The sequence below is a fragment of the Dicentrarchus labrax genome, unplaced genomic scaffold (genome assembly GCF_905237075.1).
Source record: "Dicentrarchus labrax unplaced genomic scaffold, dlabrax2021, whole genome shotgun sequence".
In the NCBI taxonomy this organism is placed as follows: domain Eukaryota; kingdom Metazoa; phylum Chordata; class Actinopteri; family Moronidae; genus Dicentrarchus; species Dicentrarchus labrax.
The window spans coordinates 12,560,296-12,577,754 of NW_026136708.1; the positions used below are offsets into that span (position 1 = coordinate 12,560,296).

At 41.5% G+C, this 17,459-nt stretch overlaps 1 protein-coding gene across 3 annotated transcripts in view; it reads left to right on the forward strand.

Annotated features, from left to right (window-relative positions):
* Positions 1-17,459, forward strand: part of nhsl1b (NHS-like 1b) — a 103,664-nt gene that overhangs the window by 30,031 nt on the left and 56,174 nt on the right. Inside the window, exon 1 of one of the 3 annotated variants that reach the window (XM_051410021.1) lies at positions 12,518-14,093. The exons of the other annotated variants lie outside the window; for them this stretch is intronic. Within the exon in view, the coding sequence (XP_051265981.1) occupies positions 13,844-14,093 (250 nt within the window). The 5' untranslated portion in view covers positions 12,518-13,843. Of the gene's footprint in view, positions 1-12,517; positions 14,094-17,459 lie in introns of those variants that run through there. 3 annotated transcript variants of the gene reach the window in all.

Genomic DNA, 17,459 nt, shown 5'->3' on the forward strand with positions numbered 1-17,459 from the left:
GGACCCGTGGTTCATCCTCTCCTCTCCAAGTTGTTTTTGGCAGTCACCAGTGTGTCACATGTAGCCAGGACTTAATACTGAAGGGTTTTCCCTGGCTTTCAGAGAGCCTGAACTATAACCTTGGGGTGGTGGATTTTTCACGAGATTAGGCTAGTGAAGTCTCAAAACCGCTTAATTGCTTAATCCGTAATGCGTTTACAGTACAGTTCATAGCTGTTTGGACAGTTACATATCTCCTGTTGTTTTGTCTCTGTTCTCCAACATATTGGTAACTGCTTTGTATATTGTTTTAATTTGTTTGTAATTTTTATAATGTCTTATAGCTCTGGTGGGGTTTGAAACAGGGGGTATTTACCAGGCAGAGAAGTTGGAACAAAGGCACCACTGAGTTGCATTATAGGTTTAGTGCCCAGTGTTTCTGGGGCTTGACCTATATTAGGGACAAAAAATCCTGAAAAAAAAATTCGATTTAACTCTGCTAAATCTAAATATCTGCCACTTAAATAAGAAAATATATGATAGTGTGTTCAGCATCTAGAAAGAGAACATTAAATGCATAAACAGTGAACCGACAGTGAGTGTGTACATCAGCCTTTATAATTATGCTAGCATTTGCTGTATGATCAGCACAGTAACTTCAGCATAACCTCCAGTTGTTAAAATGCTAATGCTAATGTCCTGCAGACAACAGACTGAGAAAGAATTGTGTAAAATACTGTGATTTAAGTTGTTTGTGCGTAGCCTTCGAGTCCAGCTATATTGGAGGTTTTCTTCCCAAGTACCTCAGAAATCTAAGCTGTTTTGAACACAGTTAGAGGCCCTGGAGGAGGAGAAGGTACTAGTGAAACTTGAGATACAATGAAAAATACACAATACCTGTGTCGGTTGCGGCAGCATTTCATGTTTTCATTTTTCTTTGTTGAAAAAAACAATATGCTTCTTGGCTAGTAACTGAATACATGTGTGATGTTATGATGGGTGTCAGATGTGCAGATCGAGCACCAGAGGGTGAGTTCACAGATCAGATCGTCTGGTAGTCCTTCGTTGTCTTCCAGCTACAGGAGTCGGTCACTTGACTGGATTTAAAGTGTGCACAGAGGGACACACAGGCTAGAATAAGTACATACAACCAAGGACAAGTAAATTCAAACAGAAATCCCAGAATGACATGCACACCCAGACACATGGACGCCTGTTCACAGACATAGACACACACCTGTGAGCAGCCTCACAGACATATGCATGCAGACAGACAGGCATGAAGACCGGATATATATAAAAAACACACACACACACACACACACACACACACACACACACACACACACACATTGCAGGAAAGTCCCTACTGTGTTGGTGCGCCGTGGGTGGGTGGCCACGACCAGTGGCCTTTGGCTTAGAGTCCGAGGTGGGCTGAAAGTTTGTGTTTCACCCCCTCAATGCAGAGACACAAAGACGGGCTGTGTTTGAGAAAAGACAGATTAGACGAGGAGGAGAGAGGTCCAGAAAAAGGGGGGAAAAAACGGGGAAATGTTGAAACAGTGATTTCTGGCATGTTTCAGTGAGATTTGAGATCAACAAACAAGCACAAGGAGGGAAGATGAGTCTGAGACAGAGAGAGATGAGACAAAAGGATGTGGAGAGATGGAGAAAGACAGATGGGGGAGAAGGAAAGAGGGAGAGAAATGGAGGGTAGCCAGATGGAACTCTGCTCTCAAACTTTTGACAGCTCGTGGGAGGAATATCTTTGGGGAACACTATTTCTGATTGGTGTGTCTGTTTGGATACGTGCATGTTTTGACAGTCTTGTCGTGTTATATGGTTAATCATAGCATAGCAAGTATGAACTCCATCTTTGTTTATATTACCCTGTGTGGGTGTGTTACACTCTATTTTGAGTTGATCTATTGTGTGTGTGTATGTGTGTGTGTCCGTGCTCGTCCACCATTACACCCATGGTTTATCTGTAATGTGCCTTGAAAACCCCAGTGTGTAACGGCTGGAAGTCAGCGCTGCCAGCTGGTCTGGCCAGCAACTGCTGATCTGGATTCTGCTCTTAAATCCCTCACTAACGGGTTGACTTGCTTTGGGAGCTGTTCTTGGATCAGGAGTAAGGAAAGTAAGCCAGTGGGGTGGAAAGAGGTTCTAGACAAGAATCTGTGTGTGTTGGTAAATTAAAGCTGGTCTCAGTCCAGCATTTAAAGGAGGCTTGTGCTGGGTTGATGTAGTGCTATGAGCCAGGATAAGAGGGATGAGCTCAGAATAACGAACAATTTTGCGTGTGTGTGTGTGTGTGTGTGTGTGTGTGCAGACAGCTCACAGCTGTAGAGGACCAAACGCCAGACCCAAAGTCGGCCCCTATTGTCAGGGTAACGGTCGGCTTGCCGTCTGCTCAATCAGCATAATTTACTCTGTCTCTCACTCTCGCAGTCTTTTTGTCTTTTAGTTTGTGTCTCAATCACTTTCTCTCTCTCTCCCTTTCCTCTTCTGACTCCCCCTCTCACTTTTGCTCTTTATCACTTTCTACTTTTATGTCTGTTTTTTCATCCCTTCACATTGCCCCACTCCTCTCTAAATCAGTGGCACAGGCATGATGGGGGAGGGCCACACACACACTCCAACGGCTGTACTGCAAGGCTGCTGCTACTGTTATTTCACACATCCTGGTTTTTATTAGAGTTTTCCTCTCACTGTGTTCCACTTGTGTGCTTGTTAAAAGGCTTTATATATGTAAACACATGGCGTATAATACTCACACCTCTGAGCAGGCTGTAAACTTGCACATGCTGATTAAAAAACAAAAAAACACCTTTGCTTTCATCCTGCTGTTTTTATATTCCAGTGTATATGCATTTTTTTGTTTGTTTGTATTTTTTTCATTTTGTTTCTGCCTCACAATCCCTGTCAGACACACACACTTTCACACAAAGAAAGAGGTTTCAGCGGTAGACTGTGGCACCTGTAGTACACGGGCCCCAGTGGGGTTTGGTGGGCGTATTGCCAGATTGGACTCCTGGTGGGCTGCCAGATTGGCTGTCAGCACATGAGCTGAACTTTGTCTTTGCTTCTGTCTGACCATTCAACTCTCTCCCCTGGGGGTCCAGCTTAATTTTTATAAGAAATGAATCTGAAGCCATAGAAAACCATGGCTAGAATGTTTCACAATGTTTCACATCATTATAGTCTTAAGAAAAACAATGCCCAAGGAAGGAAAACACTCTGTTCTGTCCAACGGTCCAAAGACAAAAGTAAACAAACGAAAGTAATCCTATAATTTTGTATTGTTACCATAATAAAATGGCTGCAAAGTCCCAACTAGTGTAAGCAGTGATATGATTGTCCCTTTTTTCTTTATATTTTTTGTATTAATGTCATATGGTCAGTATCTGCCTAATTTATGGCCACGCTAATAACAACTAAGAAATTGGACTGTCCCTTTTCTAAAACGCCAGCTTGCAGCGATGAGATAATTAAATACATGTGAAATACATAAATTATATGGTAAAATACTACCAAATCTGAAATACAAGCATTTCCTTTCTATGCATGCATTCACCCACCCAAGTTATGTAGTCACACTCAGTTGAGAGACTAGTAGTAACCTGTATATGTGGATATATGTGGATATTTAAACACTGAATGGTAAGGCAGCTTTTCTTTAGCACTGACTCTGCTGGAATGTCACTGTGGGAGGTTGCGGTTGAATGGACATGCGTGTGTTTTGTCAGCATGGAGCGTGCTCTTTTTACAATGCTGCACATGGATGCGACATAGCATCCAGTTTACAGACATGCACAACAATACACACACACACACTTGCAGTCATACACACACATATGCCTACATAAAGTATCTGCTGGAAGTTAACTCTTGTGTTCAGTTACAAATCAGAGTCATCTTATAATTCAAAGCATTCAAGTTCACAGATTTTATGGTGTGTGTATGTATTGGTGTGTAAATGTGTGTGCACACTGCCGTCTGTCCCCATTGGCATGTTTACAGCATTTGAGTTAATGTATAGGCTTGTGCTGTGAAACTGTACATTCTTCAGTCCTGACTGGTGATTTCCCTCAAACAGCTGCTTGTCAAAATGTTGTCACCATTCAGGTTTGGGTGAGAAAAAAACTCTAACGTGCGCGCGTGCACACACGCACACACACACACACACACACACACACACACACACACACACACACACACACACACACACATACACACACACACTTTCTGCCCTAGCTGTGAGATCAAAAACTGGTTCAGCCACATGTCAGAATTACACAAGCCCAGTTTAAACACTGTTGCAATGACAAACATGCTACCTGGCAATTCTTACACTCACTAGGAAACACCTTTTGGACAGTCAAACCAGACTCAGTTCATCATCAATCAAAACACTGAATACTAATGTTGATAACCCACCCTGACTAAACTTTGGATTTTGAGTTCCTTGGTTGCTGTGTAAACAATGTATTATTTGTATGGTGATATACAAGTTTGTTGGCATACTCAAGGTGAAATACATGACTCGTTTCCTGCCAGGTTTCAGATTTCATAATGTGCTTGAGAAAACATTTTCCCACAATTTGTATCTGTTGAGTATAGAGCGGTGTAGAGCGGAATAGAAGAACTTAAAGGTTAAATTCAAGTGGATGTGTAAGCCTAAATATAATTCTATAATTCTCACTTCTTCTCACAAAACACATCACCCACACTCCATGCCTATATGTTGAAAATCACCATCTGTATATGATTTTATGAATACCGTAGTCTGCGTGAAAACTTCAATGCATATGCAAACCACATCTGGCCTCAGGTCTGTTGGAAAAGCTCCTCCACTCAGGCATGACTGATCAGGAATGCAGAGAGCCGACCGCACCCTTTCTCCCCTTCAACCACTGGACGCAGGCCTGTTGGGCGTGTGTGTGTGTGTGGATGTTTGAGTGTGTGAATGCCCCGCTCAGATTACCGGTGTTCATTTATCTTGTAAGCTATAGTGCCACTCCTTTCACAAACTTTTATTCTTTTCATGCTATGGTATCACTTCATTTCTCTTCTTCTCTCAGTCACACAGACTAACAGAGATGCGGCCTCTCACCTCATTAATCTACAGCATGAACACAGGGAGTCTTATGGACGCCACAGATATGATCACGCTGGATGAAGTGCTCTCTCCAGCGCTCATGCTGGAGTCGGCTGTTTAAACAGATGTGGATCAAACACACATCCCGTCTGCGCTTCCCTGTCTTTTGTCTTCACGATGGCGCATTTGTTCATGAAGTGTGTGTGTGCGTGTGCAGGAAATAAATCCAGCATTCTCTGGTTTGGTGCACAAATGTTGAAGTACACCAAATAAATGTGACTGACTGCCGGGCTTAAGGTTGTAGTCAGCTGCTGCTTTGGGGTTAGGGGTGAGAGATTAAAGGTCAGTACCTGCTTTTCTCTTTGTCTCCGTGGATAAACAGCACACGCACATGACTCTTCGATACGCAGATGTACACACACACACACACACATTCTTAATTGCGTACACACAGGCGGGGTGTGGGAGAATGGTGCTCTCAGCTAAGCTGGCAGCTTTTACCAGAGAATAATAGAATTAAGTAACACACACACACACACACACACACACACACACACACACACACACACACACACACAGTGCTTTCTGCTGGAATAATAGATGTTGGGATAATGGAGCACGTGGCTAGAGGAATGAGGGGATTTGTCTTCAAACCACAGTGAATTGACAAGAGTTGACTCCAGGGGTTTGGACCAACTTAGACTTGCTGTCTAACAATTCCACACAGGACCCTCTGTGTATGTGTGTGTGTGTGTGTGTGTGTGTGTGTGTGTGTGTGTGTGTGTGTGTGTGTGTGTGTGTGTGTCCGTCCTCGAAGGGGAAGGGGAGGCCAAATATAGGCCTTGAATGTTTGAAATAGCAGTGTTATCCCTGACTAAAGATTGCTATCTTTGCACACACTCCTATAAACACACAAATGTGCTTTATTCCCTTCAGGCCATGAGATTGTGTTGTTGTGTTGACTCTAGTCTGATAGTTAAGTGTTAGGCATGTATGTACAAACACACGGACACACAGTTTTCCAGCCCATTTAACCTTTCAATGAAGACAGAAGCCTACGCTGATCAGCAGAGATTTTTCTCCTCAGAGGAATTTCAGTCTGATGGTGTCCCCATGTGGTTGGAAATGTTAATTACAATTCAACAAGGCAAGGCTCAATAAGCATGTGGTAAATTGATATTATACCATTAATAGTACTGAACACCATTTTCAGAGCACCATTTCCTGCTATATTTTAGCCCTGTGACCCCTTCTGTAAGAAAAGAAAAAGTGGTAGTTTAAATGTTACACAAAAAAGTGAAAAATCATATTGTGACTGACTTAAAGATGTACTTATGGTCCTAAATTCGGACCACAACTATCAATGGTTTTCATTAATGAAAAGGTCCAGGGTGGCTTAGACCAAAAGATGTCAGACCAAAACCCCAAATAGATTCAGTTAATTATTATATATGACAAAGAAAAGCAAACAAATCGTCAAATTTGAGAAGCTGGAATCAGATAATGTTTTGCATTTTTGCTTGAAGAATGACTGAAACAATAATATGATTATCAAAATAATTGCTAATGATCAATGATCAAATGATTTTTTTGTCCATTAATCATTTAAGCTCTAAAACATAACACTTATATAAGAACAGATTAACACTGGGATGTGAGTTATCTGAAAAAAATACTGGAAAATCAATACTGGATCATTTCTTGTGGCAATAGTTTTCCTTATGTTTAGGAATATCCACAATTTGCTCCTGAGGAAATGAAGGACCTTCAGTAACACTATCCACCGCCACCAGAGGCCGGCCTGTTGCTGGGCTACCGGCCCGGCCTGTCGTGTCCCGCCCCCTGGAGGTCTGAAGTTGCTAGGCAGCTAACCTGATAGAGTGACATTTAATACTGTGTGACTCACTTTTTCCTCATCCTCCTTGTCTATTATCATGTGGATTACACTTTTTACTCATCTGCTTCCTCCCTTTTGATCAAGGTTGAGTTACATTCAGACGGTGCTTTCTTAATTTCTCCTGACGCCTTGTGTGTATATTAGTGTGTGTGTGTGCTTGTTCATCCATTGTACTGAGACACCCAACAATAATGATCGCAGTCAACCTTACTCCACCCTTCCTACTTCCCATCACTCTTAGTGGCAGTTTAAGTGCATCATATGAGCTTAGTCTATGGACTCTAGTGACCTTATTTGGGCTCAGATGTCTAACTGAATGAGTTGTCCTACAGAGACAAACACACACATATTCACACACACTGTATATAAATACGTGTGGTAATATTCCCGCAGGCCACACACCACACGACATATGCAAGCACTATACATTAATGTTGCCCAGCACACAAATCATGCGGTTTCTTTGACATGCCACATAAACACACATTAAAATCAGCAGAGTCTCTTGTGTATTACTGTCAGTGTGAATGACACATCACCTCTTTGCAAAACCTCATGGGAGTCTGAAGAGGTCGTCTACAGTCCCCAATTTAATGCTGCTGTTTGTTCACTGGTGCTCTTTATTAATCCAGTTAATGTATATGATTGCTGGAGGACGGACAGTGAAGGACATCATAGGACAACTTCAGAAAATGTGGGTTTTCAGACTTTCTTGAAAGCATCGTCACATGTCACGATTTTCTCTGTCTTCGTCTTCACTACAAAAAGGAGTGATAAAATGGATGCTTTGCAGGGATTGACACGAATACATTAAATATACGTCTGGATAAGGAAATGGCATGACAAAGAGGAATAAGACAGAGCAAGATAAACGAGGCAGTCAGACATACTGCCATTGGAGGTGAAGGCTAAGCTCTCTGGTTCAAAGAGAGGTCAGGGTTCAGAGTTCGTAGCATTACAGGTCAGGAGGTGACAACTGATAATACTGTCTTTAGTGTTGTGTGAAGATAAGAATAGGATACAGTGCACACACTCTTGAAGGAAGTGATACTACATCTCATCAATGTCTCTTTCAGTCTTTTCATCAGGGCAAAGTCAAAATCATTTTTGTCTTTGTTTGTTAACCTCATTGCTATCAGTCTTTTATCATCTTTCCATTTCCTGCAGTAGACCTTGCCTCCACATACAGTATACACCACTACTCTTTATTTACATATTGTGTGATAAAGTTACACCAGATTTTCAGCTTTTGCACATCTGGGTATGGAAGTACACACATTATGGGCCCTTGTTGACTTTATGTATGTTGTAATAACAGTAAACAATAATTTAAAGTCTCTGTTAATACATCTCATACTACTATAATCTTCTAAAAAAAATCCAGCTTTTACATATCCATTGATGAGTTTGGTAAACAAACATTAGGTACATGCATCTAGTATGTATGTATGTATGTATGTATGTATGTATGTATGTATTTGCCAACTGTAGGTTGGCAGCTCACAGTAATGAGCAGGTCTGCATTGTTAAAATGATCGTACTTATGAAAATGCCCTGTCTTCCCCTGTTCTAAAGACCAGTATGTAGTATGTAGTATTTGGTGGCATCTAGTGGTGTAGTTGCAGATTACAACCCCCCTGTTTCTCTCTCCCATTCCAAGGAAACATACCTATGATAATATAGTCAGTAGATGGTCCTAAATGTTACACATTGGACCTTTTAATGTATTAATAGAGAATGTGGAGGTGTACCCTAATTTAAACCATAACTGACATATCCCAGAATTAATTTTACCTTGATCTGAATGTGATTTGTCTCTTTCTAAAAAGACAAGCTTGAAATTTGTTCCTAAATGTAGCCTTTTGACAAAAAAACAACAACACACACGTACACACAAACAGTCACAGTAAATGTGGGGTGCTGTCTGGTAATAAAAGCCTTCCTCTGTGGTGTAGTTGAGCCCCTGTGTTTAACTGGCTCTGTGAATGTGTTACTGCTGAGAGAGACACTGTGAAACTGTACTTACTGGGATTTGGAATTTGGCAGACACACTCAGCCAAGGCTTTTGTCCTTTTTTTAGGAGGGAAAAAAAGACAATTGTGGACTTGCAGATGCACTAAATGCTACTTTAGTGTGTGTGTGTGTGTGTGTGTGTGTGTGTGTGTGTGTGTGTGTGTGTGTGTGTGTGTGTGTTTGTTCGTGCTTCATGTGTTGCATCCAGGTATACTTATCTGCTATATTTACCCTTTGTGTGACAGCGTCTGGTCAGTGTGTATCGATGTCAGGCATTGCCGGCCTCTGATGTCTGATTGGGTTACTTGGCAACCAGGTCGCTCTCATGTCACCATCTCCTGTCCGTGTCATGAAAGCAGTGACGGCACGTACAGTGTATGTATGTATATATGGGTGAAATTGATACTTTTCACCTTTTTTGATGTTTATTTAGCAGGATATATCATTTAGTTGGCTTAGCAAGCCCTCATTTATTCTAAGTAAAATTACAGGATTTAGTTTTTTCAGTCAGAGATGTTTTATCTTCATAATCAGTGGTTTTAAAGGTGTGTCTCATATAGTGTGTGCATAGTGTGTCATCTCTAGTTATAGTTTCTTTTTACTTGCATCCTGAGAAATGTCACACTGTCATAAGTATCTGCTTTTTAACTACGCATCGTGTGTCTTTTTGATGCAGGGGTGTGTGAATCCAGTTTATCTTCTAAAACCCTTTAATATGATCTGATTTCATGTATTTTTGCTTTAATTATGCCAGTAACTTTAGTTTAGTCCATTGCTGTCTGGTCTTGTGTTTACTTTGTCTCCTTTCTTATCATGTTGAGAGGAATGTTCCAAACCCACTTTGTGACCTGTACAGCGTGTTTAAACAGCAGTTTGCTTAGCGACTGTTTAATTTCACAGCTAATCACTGCCACATGCCTCTAATGATATAATCACATGTTGACGTTTTGCTGTCACATGCTGACTCACTGTTGAAATGGTGCTGGAATGATGCTGTTGCAAATTAAGTTATTGCTTAAATTACTCAAATTGCCCCCAACAGTATAGGAATATTGTGTTTAATACAAACACTAGGGAAGAAAATGACTAGATAGAGTACATCTGCTGATATACTGTAGATTAACATTAATAGTTTACATACCACCCGCACAATCATCCAGATACACAGACATAATCCGGAAGTTTTGCAATGGGGTTTCATTTCCAAAATCACGGATATGAAATATGCAGTGTTAAGATTTTCCCTTTTTCAAAGCCAAAGTTCTTTATTTCAGTGTTATCTCATAAGTTGTTAATTGTATTATTGTCTCATTTGGATTGCTGATCATTTCATTGGTAATTTCTTTATCACTGAAGTAAAGCTGTTATTGATAAATATGCTAAAAGACACAATTTGTGACTCATATTTAATCTAAAGTGCACAGAAAACAGCCATCTAAAATACGTTGGCAGGTCTTTCAGTTAAAACTAAAGTATTTCATGTTTTCTGATGCTGTTACTTCTGCGTTTACATCATTAGTGATGGTAAACATTAAAAGAATACAGGCCCATAATTTGTCTCATGATCAGTTGAAAAACACTCAAAATGTAGATTTACCATCTATAGGTCAAACTCTTTACTGATTGGTCCTTTAAATATTTAGAATTAGAATTTTTAAATAATTAGGGGACAGATGAAAGTTAAGCTGTCAAAGCGTAATCTTGATATTCTCTTCTGACCAGAAGCAGCCAAACCAAAGCTTTTAAACGTCCACTACAGATAACCGGTCGAACATATTGATTATTGCCACTGCTGTTGCTTCTCTGTGTGAAGCTTTAAGGGAATGAAAACGAGGAGATTTATGGAATGGAAGTGAGGTGGGGGTTGAACCACGATGCTGACCTCTTATTATGACCTTTGACTTTTCACTTCCCTTTGGGAGTTATGGTACTAAAACAGATTTTCTTCCTGAAAAGAGGAGATCAATAAACTAAACTGGTCCTGACTGCATGTCTATTTTTTGCTCTCAATTTATTGTTGATCTTCTTCCATGTTGGTTTGTAGGTGAGAAATTGAACCAAGGTTAATCATTTCCTCATCTAAGCCAGTCAACATCTGCTCCGGTGCTGTTTTAATCACTTATTTCATTTCATACTTTAAGCAGTCCCTTTATCGCTTCACGGTAGAGAGTAATGAAGGTTAATTATATAAGGACTGTGGCTTTATGTGTCATCAATGCGGACAAAGGTCTTAAAAAATATATGTGTGTGTTCCATATTTGCTCATGTTTGTAAGTTAAGCTGGGACATCAGTAGCAGGCAGTTGTCCCTTTGTGTAAACAGCAAGTGCTGAGGTTGTAGATTTCCTCTCTAAAGGGAAAAAGAAAATGAGGTCGGGGACCTGTCAGAATGATGGGGCTTTAAGTGTAGGTTTACACCACATCCCATCCACAGATCTGGGATCAGCTTTCAGCTGTGTAATGGATCCACAAGAGGAGATCCACAATGAGGTGTTATAACTTCAAATCAGTGTCTAGACAGAAGCTACTTTAATTTTCTATTTTCAGGTCTAATCAAGGATGTGCAAGTGGGAACAAGGGAGTGAAAGGGACTGATTAGGGTTATGAGGTTACTGTGATACGTGTGCTTCATGCACACACACACACACACATACACTCCACTGGTTTATTGTCACACCTTGGTGGTCACACACTCCCTCTGCGGTTACACTTGGGTGGGAAAACTCCACCTCCCAAACACACTTGTAGTGCCTCATAAAGACTTTGTTTTTGTCCCTAAGGGCCTCTGTGTGCTATTTTAGCCGACCCCAACTATATGCTGGGCAGCTAAATAGGTTGTGTATTATATTGTACCAAAAAATATGCACCAATTGGGTGGTTGTTGTCATCCTGTTTACGCCATGTTCAACGTTGTCTGTAGGTACTCTAAAGTTGTTGTTTAACCAGTTTCCTCTAGCACCTCAGGCAGAATGTCAGCTATGGTAATGCAAATATACTGGCGTTAAACAGTCTGAAGTATATTTAAACATACAGCTTAGTGCCTCCAACAGTCTTCAGAAGTAGTGGTTTCCTTGTACACAGTTTCTCCTTAGAGAAATCTGCCTCTGCAGATATGTTATATGTTAACAGTATGTTCTCTCAGTCTATAACTGTTCTGGTCATTTATTCAATTCAAACTGGCATTAAAAATGTCTTTTAGATGAAACAACTTGCGATTAATTCTGCCAGTAGCGGAGGGGGACGGGATTAAACATTGTTTGTCTCAGAAAAAGAAGCACCTGAGGGACTGGAGATGACAAGGATAATGAGGAAAGTAAACAGAAGGACAAGTGGGGAAAAAAAGGTGTATGGGAGGGGAAAAAAGGAGCCAAGTAGAGAAGGAGGCGTGGTTGCCATGCCGGCAAACGGATGCAGGGGAGGGGCAGAGATCAGGGATCACAGAAAACTGAGAAAAGAGAGAAGGGAGGGAAGGAAGGAGAGGCGGGCTGACTCGTATTTCAGCACCGTGGCTACTAGGGTTGGGTGTAATCCTAACCTTATACTCACAACACACATAGTCAACTCTCATAGTCCGTCACACACTTACACTCTTGTGGACTGAGCAAGACTGGAGTTCAGGGAATCCTTAACAGCTCATACTCCTTATCAGCCTGTCTGTGCGTCACACTGCGTGTGAGCTCAGCAGGTGTGGGCTTCCCTTCCTGATTCTCACTTGTGCTGCTCAGCTGATTGGAGATAGATCCAGATGGCTGTCAACACCAGGACTTTTTTCACAACATCAAACCGCTTGGCATGATTCTTCCTCACCTACCACTGACGACAATACACCTGGGAATGCGGTCAACACAGCACAGAGCAGAAAAAGAGGAAGGTGGCGACAAGTAGTTGGACAAAATTCTCTGGAAACCCTGTGGCGGCATCATCTTCGCCTTCAGGCATTTACACACCAACACACACATAATAGAGGATCCCTATTTGGAACTTGTGGCGGGAGGATTTCATATGCGAGTTTGTTTGTGCCAGTGTGTGAGTATGCATGTAACTTCATCAGGCTGGGAATAGACCCAGGGACGCTGAAACCTCTTAACCTCCTGGTCTGGCCTGGCACTGAGACGGTGTGTGTGTGTGTGTGTGTGTGTGTGTGTGTGTGTGTGTGTGTGTGTGTGTCAGCTGGTGTGTGCGCTAACAACTGGAGATAACAGCACTCAAGGGCACACATGATTGTAAACAACAACCGCTGACTCGCTCTGATTGAAAATATATAATATATAAATAAATAAATATATAAAATATATAATAATAATGTAATTTGGAAACCTCTCTCCACCCTGCCATGCACCACCAAGAAATATTACAGCCAACAGTGAGTGCGCACATACAAGCGTGTGTGTCGGGAGTGTGTGCCGCAGAGGGGTGGTGATTTTCCAGATTGCTGGATTGTCTAATTACCCCTTTGGGTTTGGGAATCACGCCTGGAATCTTTAAGCACAAAGGAGGAGAAGAAAGGAAAAGAGATGATTTAAGTCTGACATTTGGCCTGTGACACAGTGAATAATTGAAGGAGAAAGAGGTTGGGATTGTCCAGGTCAGAGTTATGATGTGGAACTGTGCAAAGAAAGTGAAGGAAAACTGGGCTATGGCTGAATTTCCACCTGGAACTAATTTAACATAGAATCTGAATAGTTTCAAGCGTTTTAGCATGTGTGCAGATCTGGATACTGTATTGTGAGATGTTTGTAATGATCTGGACTTACAGTGACTCTCTAACAAGGATCTACATCTGAGGATTATTTAGACTGAAACTTGGACATTTTGATCCTACATCCTACCAACTTGGACTTACTTTCCCCCTGGATGAGGATGAGAGGGGACAGGAGGTCCTCTTCCTTTCGTAAGGAGAAACCCGCCGGCCTGTCCCGGGCTCTCAGCTGGCTCAGCGTGTCCACCCTCTCCCGCCAGAGCAGACGCATCTTTCACAGCCAGAATGAGCTCCACGCCATCCACAACCGTCGAACGCACTCGTACTCACACACTCACCTTCACACCACAGACAGAGATGAGGACGATGATGACAACTGGGTGTACCAGCCTCAACACAAAATAGGTGAGAGGGTATAGAGGCATGGGAAGATCTCAAGGAAGAGACAATCTTTGTCATTGCTGACACAACATTTGTTGTGTATCTTTCTGTAGATGCACAACCTCCAAACCACGTGGTATGTTTGTCTTGGCTGCATCACAACTGTTCACAATGCTCGGAGCTCATGTGAATGGATTTTTGTTCTCGCTCTCAGCCAGGAAGCCAGTGAATGACTTGTTTACATGCTCAAGCAAAGCAAGAAGTGGGTCACTGTCTTTTTATGGCCCCTTGTTCTCCGTCTCCACGTCCCTGGCACTTCCTGGTTGAAATAGGGAGCGGTTGGGAGGTGTCCGCGACCAGTGGGGCTGTTATGGGGTCAAAGGGCACTTTGTGTGTGCGATAGGTATACAGTGATGCTTCAGGCCGGAAACGGGTGATGTCACGGGCACGGTGATGTCACAGGCTGGTGGCGATGTGAGTGCAGGGTCTGGTGCCAGTGAGAGTGTGTGTTTGTGTGTGTGGAGGCTTGTATAGCTCATCACTCTGACCAAGTGATAATACCGTAGAATAAAATGTTTTCTTCAGTAACATTATTAGTTTATATTTGGATCTCTTCTTGACTGAGGTAAGAATTCTCTTTGTTATTCTCTCAGTACCTTAGAGAGGTATTGTGTTTCTTGATTGGGCTCATTATTTATTGATCAGTTCATTAGTTGTGTGTGCACAGGCGTCTGTGTGTGTGTGTGTGTGTGTGTGTGTGTATTTTGTCAGTGGTGGCAATAAGACAATAGTTGTAACTGTAGCCTAACCTTTAGCTGAAAATGGAAAAAGATACTGACGCTGCACTATTACTCTCACGACTTTCTTCATTAACTCTGACCCACACTGCCATCGTCTGCAGCTGCAGTGACGGGTCTGTTTCTGCTGGACTCACATCAGCAAGAGCCATGAGGACTAGTTTGATCCATAATAATTATTAACTCTAATCATACCTATTAAAATGATATAGCTATCCTCAGGGAGGTGGCAGCTTTGAATGCAATACAATCTGATAATGAAGCTTGGACACGCATATGCTCACTGACATGTTTAGATGTGTCCATGTTCATATGCACAGTTCATAGTCAGCTATCTAAACATGCGACTGTTTTAGGATTGTTCTGACATCTGTCTGCATCATGATTGTTACCCTTAGTTACCTCTCCGGCAGAAAAGCAGGACCCTATATCAGGGCGTTTTCAAACATGCCATGTTCAGTCTGACTCGTTCAGTTTGTTTTTCTCCCTTGGTATGATTAGTTTTGAGCCAAATTGAACACAGTAATCATACTGTCACGGTCGAGGTGCAGATAGATCCTCCTAAATGTTACACACCGGACCTTCAAGAGAAACTCAACCAAGGGGAAAAGCATTATGTTTTCCAACTCATTCATTGACTCTGACTAGAGCAAACAAACTAAAGGTTTGAAAATGTCTTTAGTATCTCTTATCTGAACATGTTGCCATTGTGTTATCAAAAACACTTTTTGTCTTTACTAACAAGTGTTTAACAAAAAGTATAAAATGATCGTACTGCGTACAGTGTAGCCTAAATAAATATTTTATCTATATGTCTGTTTGGCCACACTGAAGTGGTTGTTAAAGACACGTGGAGCTACCTAAGGATAAGTTACAGTTTTGTTGCCTCATAGGAATGTGGAGCTTGTTGATGTTGTTGTCTTTTTTTGCACGTCTCAATACTTCTTAGTCACTCTATCACCTCTGAACCTGCCCCTTCCTAAAAACAGCTCAGGGCTACACATGGCTGGCATGGTTTGAGGTCCTCACATTTTTCTCAAAGTCAAAGGGTAGAGGTTGCAGTCACCATTTCAGAATGTGATCATTAAAACGAGGCTGTAGATGTTCACATTATTTCAGGTGGTGTAGAATTGGTGTTGATGTGGATGTTCTTTTATTTTCTTTATCTGAAACCTACAATGGACTCCTTGTTATAAAACTGAAAAGGCCGGGGTATCTCTACAGCACTACAGTTCTTCATTATAATTCTGTTTTGTCACACATTTGACCTTTTACGAAAAATCTTCTTGCTCTTGGCCACATTGCGAGTTTGATTAAATGTCCGGCCCTATGTCAAACATTTTGTTAAGCTGTAAATCAAATGGCTAACAGCACAGCTTGGAGACTGAGAAAATACACATTAGATTGAACAGCAGCAAGGCTGATGTCTGTGTTATGTCAGTGTGTTAACACATTGTGTTGTTTGACTGCTAGAGTTGTTTTTCTGAGACTGATGCTCTCTCTCTACTGTGCTTTTTTTTCTACCTCACAAACCCTCTTCTTTTTTTTCTCTCTCTATCATACACACAGTCTCTGTCTTTTTATAGCTAATTCTAGGCAAGAGACGGTGTCATAGACAGGTCAATATAAAACTCTTCCATCCATTGCACACACACACACACACACACACACACACACACACACACACACACACACACACACATACACACATACTATACATATACACACTGCACGCCACACAGAGGAAACATCTCATAAGAATGCCTCTCAAGTTCGAACCTGAAGTATTTATAACATCTGGATCTTGCTTCCACACGCCTGCCAGGACCCATTACAAGACACATGGGAAGCCGCGCACCGTGCCTGTGTGTAAATATAGCCCTAAAATAAGTGCCTGTGGCTCCAAAACCGGCAATTTTGACGCAGCCTCCAGCTTGACTGGTTGGGTGTTTGCCTCGGTCGCCAAGGTAACGGTTCTGCAAGTGAGTGTTTCCTGGTGTGGTTCAATTTGACCTTCCTATTGGGGCGACCCTGAACCAATCATGTGTAAGAGAGTCGTCTGTTACACAAGCTGCTATTGGCTGTCCTAGTGAAGATCTGGTAAACTTTAATTGACTTGAGGTGGAGCAACAATACTGAGCTATGAATGGGGGCAGAAAAATAAACAGAACAACACAAACGTTACTTTATTGCATACTTTATTAAAGCAGCTCTCCTACAGTGAGAAAATTCTCATTTAGCATTAGAAGAACTAAGAAAAACATATATACGTTTTATAAAACATAATTTGTACCAGCAATAGACCTTTTTCATAGCAGGCATTTTGATATGAAACATAGTGTTAAACACAGGTGTCACCAATGATACTAATTAAGATTCTGATCCATGCTGGTCAAATAGAGTCATGGTGCTGCTATTGTGCATGTTGGCTCACCAGAACGACTACACTAAATGGAACGGAGTCTTAATTAGTATAAAATGCATGTTTACCTTCTTGTGTCAAAATGGCTGCTGTGAAAAGTGTCATAATGTCAGAGGAAACAGTTTGTACTATAAACAGATTTTCTTAGTAAATTGTTTGTACAGTTGGTAC